Below are 15,988 nucleotides of genomic sequence, written 5' to 3' on the forward strand. Positions count from 1 at the left end.
AAACATCATCGTATGAGAAGCAAGTCATTGGAAGATCGGAGGATAATTTTGAAACCTCGCAGCCGCGGTCACCAACGACTTGCATCCGCGAATCGCCGATCACGAGAATTGAGTCGATCGACACGTCGGCTTGATCGCCCCGCGTGAGACCGACACATCGCGACAGGGTCGTGCGATCACTCGCGCGAACTGTCAGCACGCGTATACCTTTTCTCCATTGCACGACACCCGACGGGAGGGCCTGTCGGCCCCGCTCCGTGTAACCGCAAAACTGTCAGTCGCCTCGACGGCGATCGGTTGCGTGGCAGGTTCCGCGACAGCACGCGTATGTCCACGACATTGGAACGAATTCCGCGCGGCGAGTTCCACGGGTATTAGGACGAATCAACCAGAGCAACTCACCCGAATATCATCGAGCACCTCCACGGGCGAATTCCTGCGAGTTTTATGGCGACTGGCGAGCGCTGGCGAGCTCGGGTGGTGGGAAAACCTCCATATATCTTCCTCGGAATCTCCTTGGTGCTGCCATCTCGCTGCATGACGTCTGGCATTAACTTTCTCGCGTTTAGACTAGAAACCCTATGGTCGGTATTTAGATCTGATTTCAAGATCATCTTAAGATGATAATACCACTCTGTGATTGGTTCATGATATCTTAATGAATTACAAGGATATTTCGTTTTACATTTTCTTGTTATATATTTCCGCAATTCGTTTGCTACGTTGAATTACGTTACTTTATACATTAATTTAGGTATATCTTTCGAATATGTATTTATTTTTATAAATTTCAAGAAATACACTTGTAAAACCTATTATTCATAACGTTAGAAATCGGCTCGAAATCTCGAATAGAAAATGAATCAATCTCGCATTAATTAGGTGACTGAATTATATAAATATGATTGGCCAATTCACTTTATCCGAGATCTCGGATCGATTTCTAGCACAAGCTAGATTTCGTAGCATAGGCCGGTATTCATAGTCGATTCTTATATTTACCATCTTAAGATGTCATCAACCAATCAGAAAACCGTATTAGCGTCTTAAGACATTCCTTAAGACATTTCTTAAAATAAGAAACAATTATGAACACCGGCTATAGGTTACACAATTATATGGAACGTACAATGCAAGTCTAAACATTTTAAGTTCATCATACATAAAATAGCATAAAGCTGCATATAAAACTAATAGTATAAACTATTTGGACCAATGAGCATCTTATATAATAGCAGCAATACAATAAATATGACAATTTTATTCTAAATGCTCATTGGTTCAGCGGTCTTAAATTCTGTTATGTACTTTAGTTAGGAACAGATTTTTGTATAATGCATAAGAGAATTTACCAAGAGTTTATTTATATATTAGGAAGAGAAGCAAAAGATTCTGATTAATAAATTTTCTTATGCGTTATGCATAATATGTTATGCAAGAGTATGTGCTCCAAGTTTTCATGTGCGATGGGCTTTATGGAACAAGATGCCTGTCCTTTTTTTACTGAACTTGCAAAAATCATCTTTCCTTTTTTTTCGTTAAAGAAAAAAAGAAAAAACATGAACTGTGTGAAGTTTAGCTAAAAAGAACAGATCTAACGAGCCGTAATCAAGCTGTAATCCGCCATAAAGGTGTATGTTAAGCTACGATCTAACGTCCTGAGTGCCCGTTGGTAGATATTGTCGATTTTTTTCCCGTCTCCGTATTTCTTCTCGAACTCGATATATTCTAGCCAGAGGGCTGTGTTGTTGGTCCCAAACTGCCGTGTCGCATTTTCGTAATATTCCCGCACGTTTTTCGCCTCGATCTCCGGTTGTAAAAGGTCCAACTTGATCATCTCCTTGTGCAATTCCAACGAAGAAGACATTGATTTACAAAAACCCCAGTACGCGGTGCGAACAGCATGTATGTCTGAGAAAAAAAAAACAAACAAATATAGATATCATAAAAAGATTCGTTAATATAGAACAGAAAATATTTAATTTTTGTAATGCAAAATAGAAAAAATAAAATATCAATCAAGTCTAATTACAGTAATTACCTTTCGCTAAAACGAGCCATTCAAGCCACATAGGCTGAATATTTTTTGCTATCGATGGTTGTACCAAAGCCGCTTGAAAGCTCTTCTCAGCCTTTTCCGAGCTTTTTATTTGTGCATGCAAGATACGCATTTTCCATAAGGGTAACGCTTTCCCGCCCAATATTTCCGTTACCTAATTAAATATTTTATTATCAGTAAACTCAAATACATTAGTAGTTCACAATATTTATTACCTTCGGAAATAAAGTATATGCTTCCTCCTCCAGGCCACACTGCAACAAATATTTGAGTCGTGCGTGCCAAATACTGACGCTATTTGGCAGAGCATCGGTCGCTCCGCGCAACACCTCTTCTAATTTTTTCCGCACGTCTTCATTGTGCTCCTTGTCCGCATTCAACATATCAATCTGTGGAATATAATAACTACTTTTATATATTTGTGAGAAGAAAGAAACAATGCTTATTTTTAAATATTCTTTGAATTAAAAAAAATTTTAATTTGATATTCGATAGTTATTTTAAATAAAATGTTTCAAGTAGACCTTGTTAAAATAAATATAGAAACTATTTTAAAGAAAACATTGATTTAGATGTATGAATTATAATTGAATTTAAGTAAATTTTGTCTTTAAATTTTGTTAATTGTCTACATGTAATGTTACATATTGTTGAATACAAACCCAATGTAAATAGTGCTCCTCTTTCAATTTTTTCGCCTGATGAGCTTGCATCAAAGCAGTTTTTAAGAGTTTACGTTTAAAATTTGGTAACGAACGAAGATCACGATTAATTTCCAATAAACATTTTATATACAAAGACCAGATCTCTGCAGTTTTGATTGTTTTAACAGCAGCTTGGTAAACAGCGATGCATGATGTAATGCGATCTCTCAAAGTAATCTGTTCGGCGTCTATTTCCATTGGTGTGCCACTGAAATCTGGTTGCACTAGACCTTGTAATTCACGACGCGCCATTGTATCCCACATCAAGGGTTCATGAGAGTACTCCTGAATCATGTCACTGTAATTGCCAGTATCTTTAGTTTTTGAAAAATCATATCTGACATGGTATTAACATGTGTGTACATATACAACATTTATATACACATTTATATACATACTAGATGATCTTTTTCTGCAACGGCTCAATATTATTGTAGTCGTTTGTGATATTAAGCAACTCTATTATAAATTTAATATCCTTAATGCGCTCAAAAGCCTGTTGGTATACAAAGAATGCTGGTTTCAATGGACGTGGTATCTCACTATCGTTTGTGACCGAGTTGTTTCCCTGGTTCTCGGTATTTTCATTACTAGGAGCTGGATCTAAAGGATTGTTCAATTCAAACCTACAAAAACAAACTTGGGTGCATTTTGACTAATTGTGATTGACAAATTGTAAAACAAATTGAAATATACATTTTGTACTCACTTAAAAGAGTCAATATATAATAATTGAGAATCAGGATGTGTCTGTAAACCTCTAAGAAGATAATGCCGTGCTTTCTCTTTATCATTATTTTCCTCTAATTCCCAACATGCCGCTATGTGCCAGAATTTTGGTTTATCTCTGTGCATTTGCAGCACTTTGCCCAATATAGTGTTGATATTTCCCTGAAAGTGCTGTGTAAACATACAAGAGTATTGTATTAAATTGCATAAATACAACAAAAATGACAGATATATCTTATCTTGATACCTACCACATGCTTACAAAACTTCATATAGGCAATCCAAAATCGAATATCATCTTGAAATTTAAATATTGCATCTTGATATAATTTATTCATCTTATTAGTTAGTCTATGTTCTATGTCTGATGTCTTTAGAGTAATACCATGTTTCTAAAAAAAAATTATATATATATATAAACAAGTTTTTTAATTCATTAATCAATTAATCACATTATGTGCAAATGCAGTTTTTATAGATCAAAATTACAGCTATCCATAATGCAATTGATCAATCAATGAATTAAAAAACCTTATAAAAAATGATGTACATAACTAACAAAACAAAGATCAATAAAAACAAGTAAAGATGAAATTTTCACAATAAATCAATATTTACATATTTCAAATATATTCAAATAAAAAAATTTCAGTCTTTCTCAATCGTAATATGCAAACCATTTAATAAAATTAACATGATTACATAAAATTAGCATGTGTTAAACAATAGACTAATTTCCCTATCAATCTATCACTTAAATAAAAATAAGGTTGTTTTTATTGATCTTTTACAAATTACTTATTTGAATCATTGCTGAAGCATATATGAGCCTTTTACTTTTCTTTTATGATTATATACGTAACATTTATATGTAATAACGTGATAAAGTTTGAAGATAGTTACTTACATCCTGCCGTTGCTTAACCAACTTTAACAGGTCCATTTGGTACTGTATATATCGAAGATAATCTTCCTTACACTTTGTGAGTCGTTGAATTTTATACTCGTAATTTCCGAGTTTTTTGGTAATGCTTCTAAAAACGTAATAAACGTAAACATACATTTGAAGATTGTCATACTCGCAAACACGTGAGCATTTAACCTAAATCCACACATTGCTTACTTAATCTCGTTTTTATCAAAAAGTTTTAACTTCTCCATTTGCTCCAGCGCAGGAATCATGTCCTGCAACCGCTTCTCTACAAATTCCGCCATGTCTCAGGAATCTTAGAAAACACTTGGACAGACTTTAACTCAATGAAAAGAAACGAGTGGAAAATATTTGTGAGTAAACACAGTGGATGCCTGCAAATCTGTAGACAATACGTATTTCCAGTTGCCAGTTCGGACGCCTTTTTGCCAGCATGCAGCTGGAGGGGATAACTTATCTCGTTTCACTCTTCAATGTGGCCATCGAATCGACTATCTGTTATCTCCTTTCCTCTCGAGCTGTCTCTTTCGAGATAAAAGGAGACAATAGATAATCGATTCGATCGCTTCGTCGATTCAATATCGCTCAAGGCGTCGTCCACGATGCTGAAAATCGAAAGTACGTTTTATTTTTTTATAATTAGGTATAGTACACATTATTTATCCTTGTTTTTAATATTCACAATAAGGATAAATGATGCATCATGCGTGATACAGACGCATCCCGAGGTTTTGGATAGAGAAAATCGCGTTGATCAATCGAATTTGTGAACTTTTCGATTGTGAGTCGCCATACGAAATTCCCTATGATAGTGAGTTGGTTGGGAGTGAGTACCCTAGATTTTCTAACCTCAAAATTTTACTGATTCCACGTGAAGATACACAATACGCGCAACACACAATATATTTCGAACGTTCCGATGAGAGAATCGGTAAGAAAACTTTTATTTATTCCGGAAACAAGTGTGGATCTTTTTTTATGCAAGTGCCACGTATTTACATTTATAAATTATTTATAAAGTATTAATTTAACTGAAGGAAAGATTCTCTTCGCAAGATATATACTTTTACACTCATCTAATTTTAGCATCTGAATTAATTGAAATTTATGAATAGCTGAGAATTTTGTAAAATTTAATAATACACAAACCCACTAATTTTAATACAGAAATCTATGAATCTTTATTGAAAGTAACATAATTATTTCAAAGAAGTAGCTCTCAGTATATTGTAAGTTTATAAATAGAAAATAAAACAAAAATTTAAATTTTAGGAATTCAATAATGCAAAGATTAGAACAGATTTGAATCAATGTATATGTATATTTTAATTAAATCAAAGAATTTAAATTAAGAATTATTGAAAATCTTAGAGCTGAAAATCACTATATATATATATAATATAATCTTGAAAATTTAGAAAAGAATTAAATTTATAACAATTCTTCAATAAATTCAAACAAATAAAGAATGTTAAATATAGTTTTAAATTAAAAAATACTTGGGGTATGCTCTAAGGATCAATACCAATAATTATCAAGTGTTAATGAACAAAGTGAAGACATAGTGCTATTACAAATTTTAATAAACAAATAAGATTCAAACTATTATATAATTTTTATGTTTTCATTATAATTAATATCACATTTTTATTTCACTGGGATGACATCAGGTGTGAATTTTATTTAGTTATTAAAATTTATTTATAATATAATAGTACTACTGCTTAGCTCTACTGTAGCTCTGCTCATTAGACTTTGATAATTTGTAAATATGGTTTTCTTTCAGTGTATAAAATAAAGATGACTAGATATGCAAGAGCAAAAGGATCCAAAGCTTCAAACGAGAGATTACCGAACGAGGCTACACCATGGCATGTTATGAAACAGCAATTGGAGGAAAATAAAAACAAGATTCCTCCAACAAAGAAAAAATCAGCAAAGGAATTATTAAAAGATCAAGAAGACATATTGAACAGTAGTCCTAATGCAAACACTCAGGAATGGGTGGAATTTGAAAACAGTAAATCCAAATCTAGCACAAAGAAACATAAGAATTCAAATTCAAACAAAAATATAAAAAATTCTAAAAATGATGTATCCAAAGGTGATAATAATGTACAGAAATCGCAAGAAATAGAAGATGCGAAAATTGAAACAACAGATAGGAAGACAATTAAACTTTCTAAAAAAAAGAAACAAGCCATCAATAATCCAACTTTTGTATCCGATGAAAAAAAATTGAACCCTGAACAAAATTCGAATTACGTTGCGTTGAGCAAACGACAGAAACGAAATCAAAAAAGGAAATTAGAAATGTCTAACGATGGATCTAAGAGGTTCAAAAAGGATACTTTAAACAAAAGTAGCAATATGCAAACAAGGGATGAAAAAATGAAGAAAAAGGGTGAATATAAGAGGAGAAAACCAAATACTGGTGTCACAAAAATAGTAATCAACGGTGTAGAAATTGAAATGGTCATGTATGATGGATTTCCAGTAAAAAAAGAAGATGCGGAGAGATTGGCAGAACTTAAACAAAAAATGATAATGAAGGGTAAGTATACAATTGTATTAAACATTATATATCTATTAAACATATGTATGTATGTGTGTGTGTGTGTGTGTACACACACACACACACACACACACACACAATGTTTAAAATATAGAATGTTAGAGAAGTACCGATACCCTTTCATTAGGGAATTACCGATACTCTAATATTGTATCTTTTATTGCATATTCTTGTAGCGTATTTTGAGACTTTTCAAAACACTACAAGAAAGTTTATTTTTGTTAAGTACTTTCCGAGTTGTGACGCTTGAAAGTTACAGTACACTGTAACTTTCACAACTCGAAAAGTACTCAACGAAAATAAACTTTCTTGTAGTGTTTTGGGAAAGTCTTGACACCAGCTATTAGATTCTAGAATCAAAAATAGGGTGTGCCATTTAAAAAAGTTAATGTGATTTCGATCTGATCTTGGCGACGCTATCCAAGGTCAAACTGATACGATCAGTAAATTGATCTTTTGAAACACTACAACTTTTGTCTCAAAACATTTTCTTGTGAAATGCAAGGAAATAGAAATATTTAGAGGTTACTACACTTTTGGCACACCCTGCATATGGCAGAATTTCAATTTTTTAATTCTAGAAACATTAACGAAAAATAACAAATTTATACAATATGTAAAAACTTCAACTTAAAAGAATTATTTTGATTTTTCTTGATCTATTTCCTTGAATTTTTTTAACGTATAGACACTGAAAAATCTAATTTAAAAATCTTGAAATTTCTATGGATTTAATCAGTACACTTTCTATGAAGTAAGGAAGACTTTAACTCAAAATATAATACTGACAATAGTTATCGCATTGCATTCTATTATTATTCAGGTATACCAAAATCTGAAGTGGATATGGCAATGAAATTGGAGAGACGCAGAGCTGAGAAAGCCTTGGCACGCGTCAGAAAACTTGTCTGCTTCAATTGTCGCAAGTCTGGACACAATCTGTCGGATTGTCCTGAGATTAATCGTGACGAGGCTTGCACAGGCATCTGTTTCAAGTGCGGTTCAACAGAACACACTCACTTTGAGTGCAAAGTCAACAGGGATGCCTCTTATAGATTTGCCAAGTGCTTTATTTGCCGCGAACAAGGTCATATTGCAGCGCAATGCCCTGACAATCCCAAAGGAGTTTATCCTCACGGTGGTTGCTGCAAAATTTGCGGATCTGTAACGCACTTAAAGAAGGATTGCCCCGATCTAGTAAATGCCAAGGAAGAAAGCGCCATCACAGTGGAAAAAATGGATGATTCTGCTGTAGAATCTTTACAAGAAGATACAAAAGAGAAATGTGAGAAAGAGAGTAGTAAACCACCTAAAAATAAGATAATTAAATTTTAGATAATGTAATTTTTTTAAATTACATGCATTTTATTGATGTAAAGATTTAAAGTCAAAAGATGGGGGAAAAAACGAAATATGTATGTGCGAAAGAGGAGAATGACTAAAGGGAATAATAAATGAGTCGTTCTTTAAGTTATATAATAGAATTTAAATAGAAATATTCATTGTGGACGCAAACAAAAACGAAAGACTCTTTTGATATACTGTACATTTTAATCGCATATAATATGTGAATGCATATAAATATCTCTATATAAACTGCAGCTGCACTTTCGATCATAGAATTTTAATTTAGGAAATACACGTATATATATAATACAGGGTGCTTCAAACGTCGCATATTTTCTTTTATAGTCTAAGTAGACGATGTCGTTTGATTCGACATCGTGCCATCGATAACCTAAGTTGCAAACCATTAAAAACTAAGGATTAATCTTTAAGAGTATTAACGAGTAGTAACGATTAACAGAATTCTTCGTATGTAATATCAAGTACCTTTTAGTGAAAGTAGAGCTTTATTTGATACTTATATATAGTGCTACCATATATAAAACACCGAATATTCACAATTAAATAAATTTTATCATGTAATGTAAATAATACATACTCTTTAATATGCAGTTACAGAAGAAAATTCTATAAGAGCTGAAGTCGCAGTTGTTACATATCATATATTAATAACGTTAACGTAATTATATCATTAATTATCATTAACGTTATTATCATTAATTTATTTCATTATTAGATTATTTAAAACATAGAAAGTTTATATATTTGTACTATTATTACCTAAAATGCCGTAACAACTGTGATTTAAACTATTATAGACATTTCTCTATGATTAAATAAACTGTAAAGAAAGATGCGGATTAAGAAAATGTTTACTATAGTTTTAATTTTAGTATCTAATATATATATGTATATATATTATTTTGCAAATATAACGACTTATTTCTAAAAATGTATGAAATGCAACCGATAAATTCGAAATGTTTTATCAGCTTCTCTGAACACTATAAATTTGTTAAATAGTAATGATGATCGAGCAATTGAACCATAAGATGAGCTATCGCTCCTTATTTGCCAATATGTGACTTACTACATCTGAGAAAACACGTTCCAAATAAAAAATTCTCAGCAAATGGATGCTATTCTTTCTTTTTCGTCTAAAATTGAAAAATCAAAAATGATTTATTTATAGAGTATAGCAAAACAATTTTACATTGATATAAAATTATGGAACATTATTTTATCATTTAGTCAAAAACCGAGGGAAGCGATTTGCTCGTTCGCTCGCTCGCTCGCTCTCGCCCTCTCTTTCATTTATAGCTTATATCATTCCCATACATTATTCGGAAGCAAATTCACGCGCAGAGTTATTCGTCGCAAACTCGCTTTGAAAGGCGCTTAAAGAATAACTTGATGAGTTTGAAAAGTTCCAAGACTTCTCGCATCTTGTGTGATATAACGTCTTTGGTACCAACACTCATTATACTATCTTTATTTATATTCAATTCTCATAATTAATAGTGACAGATAAAAATTACAATGCAAATGTCATAAGTGCACCTGCTAAGTAGCTTCAGCTTTGTGCGCCGACTCGATGATCTCCTTTAAGCATCGACCAAATTCCTCAATTATGATACGCTGAGACATTTCGTCGTCGAACATATTACGTTCCGCCTCGTCAGCTTGCGCCATTAAGCATTGACACGTTATTTCCACTATCTTCTCCGTCAATAAATTGAATGGTTGCCTGTAATAAATATGTATATAACTTAAAAATATGTAAATTAAAATGTACATATTAATATGCTATATTTGCATAATGATGAATCGAGATTTCTAAAAGTTATAACATTTATAGAGAGATATTGTTATACAAACCTTGTACCAGCATTAGATGTTGCAGGTGGCCTAAATGCCATTTCAGATAATTGTAACTGCGCCTTATTTAAAGTAAGCTGAGTCGTTTTGGCTTCGGTCGCTTCCACTAAATCCTTCAAAGATTTCTTCTGCAAAATTGGATCCACAATATTGCGGCAGCCTATACATTTACAATTTCCAGAGCATGGAATTTTTGCCTTAAAAAAAAACATTTAAATTTCTTATATCGACAAATAGATACATGTATATAAAACTATCAAATATTAACATTTTTATATATAAATTGTAAATTTTTATTAAATAAGTAATTACTGTAAGTACATTAATTACATATTATCAAGGAAAAATGTAGAATAAATAACAATTACATATTTTGTTACGATTTCAGTGATAAATAAAAAAAAATGTCTGCACAAGCTTATTTGTTGAATAATATTTATGTAACTTAAAATACCTCGTAACATTCGCAATAATTCTTAAGACATCCGCTACGTTTGCAATTGCAGCCTTTATTATGTCTTCTTATATCTTCACCAGTTTCACGGCCTTTTCCGATTTTAGGCCGGAAGGCATTAGGGTTACGCTCCAAGCAGGATTTAATCGCACGCTGACGCTCTTCCTCGTTACCAAGATTATTTGAACAATTATTGCAATTGCACATGTGACAGAATTCACCGTTTGCAAAGCAATCGCAATAACTATGACATAAAGATTCATAAATAGATCTCATTCAAATAATATTTAAAATATAAACTAATGATGTAAATAAATTACATTAAAATATAAGCAAATTTCAATTAATTTTCAAACAAGATAATTTTAATGGAATTTTATAATAATGTTTACTTTGATTAAATTAGTTGAAATTTCAACAATTTTTTGCTTCTTGCTTCTGTCAGTGAAAATAACAAATGAAAGTGAAAATCCAAAGCCTACTATAGAAACATATGTTTATGACATATATTTACAAATTAATAGAGTAAAATTATGAATTAGTAGAGTAAAATTACATTAAGAAATTTTTTTTATTAAAATGATAAATTATAAATATTATAAATATTAAAATTATAAATATTATAAAACTTTTAGATATGTATTTAACAAAATACTTACAGCTTAAGACACTGTGATTTCGTACAGTTACATGGTTTTCTTGGCCTGATACCATTTGGCTCTACATTACTGTAAGCTCCTTTTTGAGAATTTTTTCCATCAATTACACACAGAGTTGCTGCAGAACTTTGTGAACTTCCTAAGAGACCTGGCGTTGTTTGAGACTTCGCTTTTACCTCATCTGTTGACTGTTCAGACAGGAGTCAACCAATATTTTATATATGTAAATTTTTACAAAATTATATAACTTAAGATAATGTACATATTTAAAAAAAACATGAAAATCAACTGCAATATTTTATAAAGATAAAATATAAGATTTTTCATAATTATGTTACTTAATTTTATTCTTGAACTTATTTAATACTGGCGTGCAAAAAAAAGTATGTAAGTTAGATGATTAAAGATATGAATAAATATCAAACCTGCTGTTGAATATATTGAGCAGGTAGAACAACGATGTTTCCAACATTTGGATTGGTCGACAAAACTGCCTGTCCTGATGCTAATTGACTCAATGCTGACGCAGGAATTGCCACTGCATTCTTTGACTGACCGCTGACAGCCGCTGCAGCAGTTGACGCGGGTATGAGTAATTTTTGGCTGCCACTCGTCAGGGTTGCCTTCGGCGCAACAGTTCTCAGAGACTGACTTCCGGTATTCAATGGAACAACCTACATAAAGATCACAAAAAATAGCCCTTATTTACGATATACAATATTTTTAATATTATATGGTACTTCAAATCATAAACTGTTATTTAAATCTTAATAATAATAAAAAGAAAGCATATGTAAACGTAATCTTTTTCCATCTTTTTTTGCTGAAAAATTACTAATGTTATCATATTTTTATGTACCTTCACAATTTGCTGCTGATTTCCTATTTTCTGACCAATACCTACAGTCTGAAGTGTTGTGCTAGCCTTTGATTTACCCACGGTAACAACATTAGAAGATCCTGTTGAAGCGGTACTGACTAATCTCACATATTGCACCTGAAATAATGACAATAGACAATGTACGTATATCCACATTTACAATTTAGTCAATTATGAATAAATTATAAAATAATATACTTGTCTTCCAGGCATCTGAAGTTGATGAACTTGATTTGATCCAGTTACAATGTTCTGGTTAGCAGGTATTCTAATGACTTGTCCACTTCCAAGTACATTGCCAGGTTTCAAAGAACCCTAAAAAATTTGTATTGCACAATTTATTGAAAGTTAAATAAAATTTTTATCTCTAAAATTATTGAAATTAGTATAAAAAATTTTTTTTTATTTAGCCTCTAACCTGTCTAATGATCACTTTCTGTGGATTTTGTTGTGTGGATGATTTGGACGTAACAAATGTGGATTGCTGATTTGTCGTCGTTGAGGATTTTGCCTGAAGGCTAATAGTTGGGGCAGGTAAAATTTTTGTTGGTGATTTTGCGGTATTCGTTGGTACTATGGTCACTTTCGATGGTTGAGATGTCGAAGATTGTAGCAACTTGTTCAGTATCATACCCTACAAAAAATTAAAAGGATATAGAATAACTATTAATGTATGCAAAATACATAGTGTTTAACAAGTCGTAGTATGCAACTCTAGACAAACCTGCTTTGGTGAAGATGATGGCAAAATATGTTGCTTGTTAGTAGAAATTATACCCATTTGTGCTAATGTTATATTTTTCGATGGACTGCTGTAACTAGAAGAAGTGTTATTGAGGAATTTAATCCCCTGAGTCGACTGATTCTCGCTTTGTGAACTTGTAATAAGAACTTGTTGAGTACCAGATTGTGACTGACTTCCCGTTAATATCATCTTTGTGATTACCTGCAAAAGATATCATTAGAATTTGAAATCTATAAAATAGTATAAAATAGTATAATCCATTTCGGGAATCCATATTTTAATCCAATTTCAACTACATTAATTTTACAAAGAGATCATAATCTATAATATCTTACATTACGTCCTTGCGAGACATTCTGTGTTGTTCGTTTCAACGTTGGCTGTGAAATCTTAACATTCTGCATGTTGCTGATCGTAATGTTCCCAGAGGCACTAGTTGTCGCGATAGATTTGGTAGGTTGAGTGGTCCTTAATTGAACGACGCTTCCGTCCGCGGATTTGCCGGTGATCAGAGTCTGGGCTAGAGACTGCAACTGTTCAGCTGAAGCTGTTGGTGGATGTGATATTTTCAGAATTTGACTGGTGCCTGTTCCGCTTGCAGGTGACACTATCATAATCGACTGACTTTGCGTGGTCTGGATAGAGGGCTTCATCTGTAAAATTATTGTAAACAAGGCGTCACATTGTTTGAGCATTGAAATCATAATTAGAAACATCACCTGGACCGCCGACACCGGCACTCGTTGTAGGGTGGGTTTTGTTTGAAACACAATGTTCTGGTTGTTTTGATTGGCCATTGTGTAAACGTGCTCAGCCTGCACTTGCTCAGAAATTTCAGTCATCTCCACATCAGGTACTAGCGTGTCAGTCTCAACGTTCCGATCTTCGTCCGTCATAACTCCCTCCGAGTTCATGCATTCAAACTCTGCTTGAATATTGGCAAACTCTTCAAAGTCGTTTGATGTGTACTGTTCGCCACTGTGAGACAAACTCAGTGCACTAAGATCACTGTCACCCAGTGTGCGAGAGTCCAAAGCCAAAGGCTCCACTAAGGCCCTTGCGTTCTGCCCCTTATTACTGGACATGACGTTAATACCTGGACATAAAACACATCATGTTAAATGCTACTCTAAGTTTAAAATCGAATTATAGTCCAATGATAATGAAATGTACAAATATGAGTTTTTAGTTATATAACATCAGCGTACGTCGTAAATAATTAGAAAATACAAAGAGTTTCTAAATATATTTGTACATAACATGCAAATACAAGCTGCAGTGTACACACAAAATATTCTTTTTTTTTTTTAATAATATTATAATGGTCTTAATTGCACAAAAGGAAATAGTTTTTAAGTTTTACGAATGTACAAGAATATTATTTTAAATCTTAAAATTTTTAACTCATTCAGTAAATTGTTTAGAAACTTTTGCTCTACAAAGAGTGACTCTATGAATCTATTACTATGACGTGAGATATGTATGCCATTCAGACAAATACAAATAATTAAAAAGCGATCGCGCGCACGTGTATACACATACACACATTCGTAAAAAATCCAAACGTTTATTCCATTCTGCCATAAGCACGATTTTGTTTAAATTTGTTCGAGTGCACGTTCTATCGGCGGCCTCGATCATCCGCGCTGATAATCCCCGAGATTCCGCCGTCCGTCGTCAACGTGTGGTCGAGGATTTCGAAATGGGCGAGAGAGCGATTGTTTAAATCTGTCGAGGTCGCGACTTTTGAAAAATCGCGGGACGTCCATCCGTCCGTTCACCCGAGCGAAGTTTGACACGAGCGTACGTTCGAACACGCTGAACGCGAACGCGAATTCGAAATACGCCGAAGGCGGAAGAAAAGCGAGGGAGGGAAAAAAAGGGAAAATAAACCGCGAGAGAGCGAGAGAGCGCGGCGAAGTCGTTGTGGAACATCAGCGCCATTTCTCGGCGGAACGCGCCATTTTTGCGAAGCGGAATTTCGAGCACGGACGCGAGAATCCGTCTGCGAGTGGCGTTCCGCGCCGAACTCGACGGTCCCGGGATCCCGACGAGCGGCGCGGCGACGGGCGGAACGTCGCGGAGAACTTGGTACGCGACGGCGCGTAATCGGGACAGCGCGGGACCTAACCTCAAACGAGGTTTCGCGATCGCGGGGCAAATGGCAGGGAGGGAAAGGGAGAGAGAGAAGTGCCACCGAGCGGCGGAGTCGAACTCGACGAAATCGGGGTTCGTGGTCGGTGCGCGACGCGGAGATGCCGTTCGTCGCTCGGAATCTCGAACGGGTGACGTTTCGGGGAGGCAGAATGGGCTTGGTGTCGCGCCTATCTCGTCGTCCGGCACACACGTACCTGCGCGTTCCTTCGATAGCTCGAATTGTTCAAAATCACGCGCCCACCATTGCTGTGGCCCCCACAGTGCACCGCAGTCGCGTGTGAAATTTGCGGCTGGGGGAAACGAGCGTTCCGCTACGCGATAACGCGGCTGGCCGGGCCGAACGGAGTCGAACGAGCGACAGTAGGACGGGTATTATCGCGAGCGCCGGGCGTGGATGAGACGCGGACACGGTTTCGCGCACTTTGCGAGTCGTCGCGACATTTCTCGCGCTTACGCGGGCGAAGATTGAACGAGTCGATGAATGACGAGTTGAGAGCCAGACGGGAAACTGTTCGACGTGTCGCCCAACGCGGCACTCCAGCGCCATCTAACACGGGGAGAGGATCGCGATGACGTTGCGCGCGCTCTGTTCAAACACGAGGATTAATCTTCAATATTTTTTAAATAAATTTATATTATTTTTAATATAACTTGTTATAAAAAATTTTTTTTAATAAACACAAATTTAGAATTAAGTTTATTGTAGATTAAATAATTAATTATACGTGTTAAATGTTATATATTATAATATTGGAAATATGCTAGATAATGAAATAAATTTATTGTATATTAAATATTATACATTAAGTATTATTTATTAAAGTATTGTTTGAAATATCTCATTACTATATTAAATGATAAAACTAATAA

The 15,988-nt window shown here is 34.2% G+C and overlaps 3 protein-coding genes across 5 annotated transcripts; 1 reads left to right on the forward strand and 2 right to left on the reverse strand.

Moving 5' to 3' along the window:
- Window positions 1–761: 761 nt before the first annotated feature.
- LOC105200234 (U3 small nucleolar RNA-associated protein 6 homolog) lies at window positions 762–4,949 on the reverse strand. Its single transcript, XM_026136730.2, has 9 exons — window positions 4,616–4,949; window positions 4,400–4,526; window positions 3,744–3,884; window positions 3,473–3,663; window positions 3,162–3,389; window positions 2,722–3,061; window positions 2,275–2,448; window positions 2,042–2,213; window positions 762–1,911 (listed from the first exon to the last, which is right to left on the reverse strand). Exons 1-9 carry the CDS (start codon window positions 4,705–4,707, stop codon window positions 1,595–1,597), a joined length of 1,782 nt encoding a protein of 593 aa, XP_025992515.1. The 5' UTR covers window positions 4,708–4,949; the 3' UTR covers window positions 762–1,594.
- Window positions 4,950–5,232: 283 nt separating this feature from the next.
- LOC105206171 (zinc finger CCHC domain-containing protein 9) lies at window positions 5,233–9,478 on the forward strand. Its single transcript, XM_026136762.2, has 3 exons — window positions 5,233–5,354; window positions 6,210–6,977; window positions 7,822–9,478. Exons 2-3 carry the CDS (start codon window positions 6,224–6,226, stop codon window positions 8,331–8,333), a joined length of 1,266 nt encoding a protein of 421 aa, XP_025992547.1. The 5' UTR covers window positions 5,233–5,354; window positions 6,210–6,223; the 3' UTR covers window positions 8,334–9,478.
- Window positions 9,479–9,808: 330 nt separating this feature from the next.
- On the reverse strand, window positions 9,809–15,618 carry LOC105200233 (protein lin-54 homolog). 3 transcript variants are annotated; one of them, XM_011167684.3, is made up of 12 exons: window positions 15,313–15,618; window positions 13,681–14,057; window positions 13,297–13,614; window positions 12,941–13,162; window positions 12,635–12,850; window positions 12,415–12,531; window positions 12,196–12,333; window positions 11,762–12,010; window positions 11,337–11,524; window positions 10,678–10,921; window positions 10,224–10,420; window positions 9,809–10,092 (listed from the first exon to the last, which is right to left on the reverse strand). In XM_011167684.3, exons 2-12 carry the CDS (start codon window positions 14,044–14,046, stop codon window positions 9,909–9,911), a joined length of 2,439 nt encoding a protein of 812 aa, XP_011165986.2. In that variant the 5' UTR covers window positions 14,047–14,057; window positions 15,313–15,618; the 3' UTR covers window positions 9,809–9,908. The 3 variants fall into 3 exon arrangements, with proteins under 3 accessions (XP_011165986.2, XP_011165988.2, XP_011165989.2); XM_011167686.3 differs by lacking the exon at window positions 15,313–15,618 and adding an exon at window positions 14,508–15,298; XM_011167687.3 differs by lacking the exon at window positions 15,313–15,618 and adding an exon at window positions 14,504–15,298.
- Between the last annotated feature and the right edge of the window lie 370 nt (window positions 15,619–15,988).

Source organism: Solenopsis invicta, chromosome 11 (assembly GCF_016802725.1).
Source record: "Solenopsis invicta isolate M01_SB chromosome 11, UNIL_Sinv_3.0, whole genome shotgun sequence".
NCBI classification, from domain to species: domain Eukaryota; kingdom Metazoa; phylum Arthropoda; class Insecta; order Hymenoptera; family Formicidae; genus Solenopsis; species Solenopsis invicta.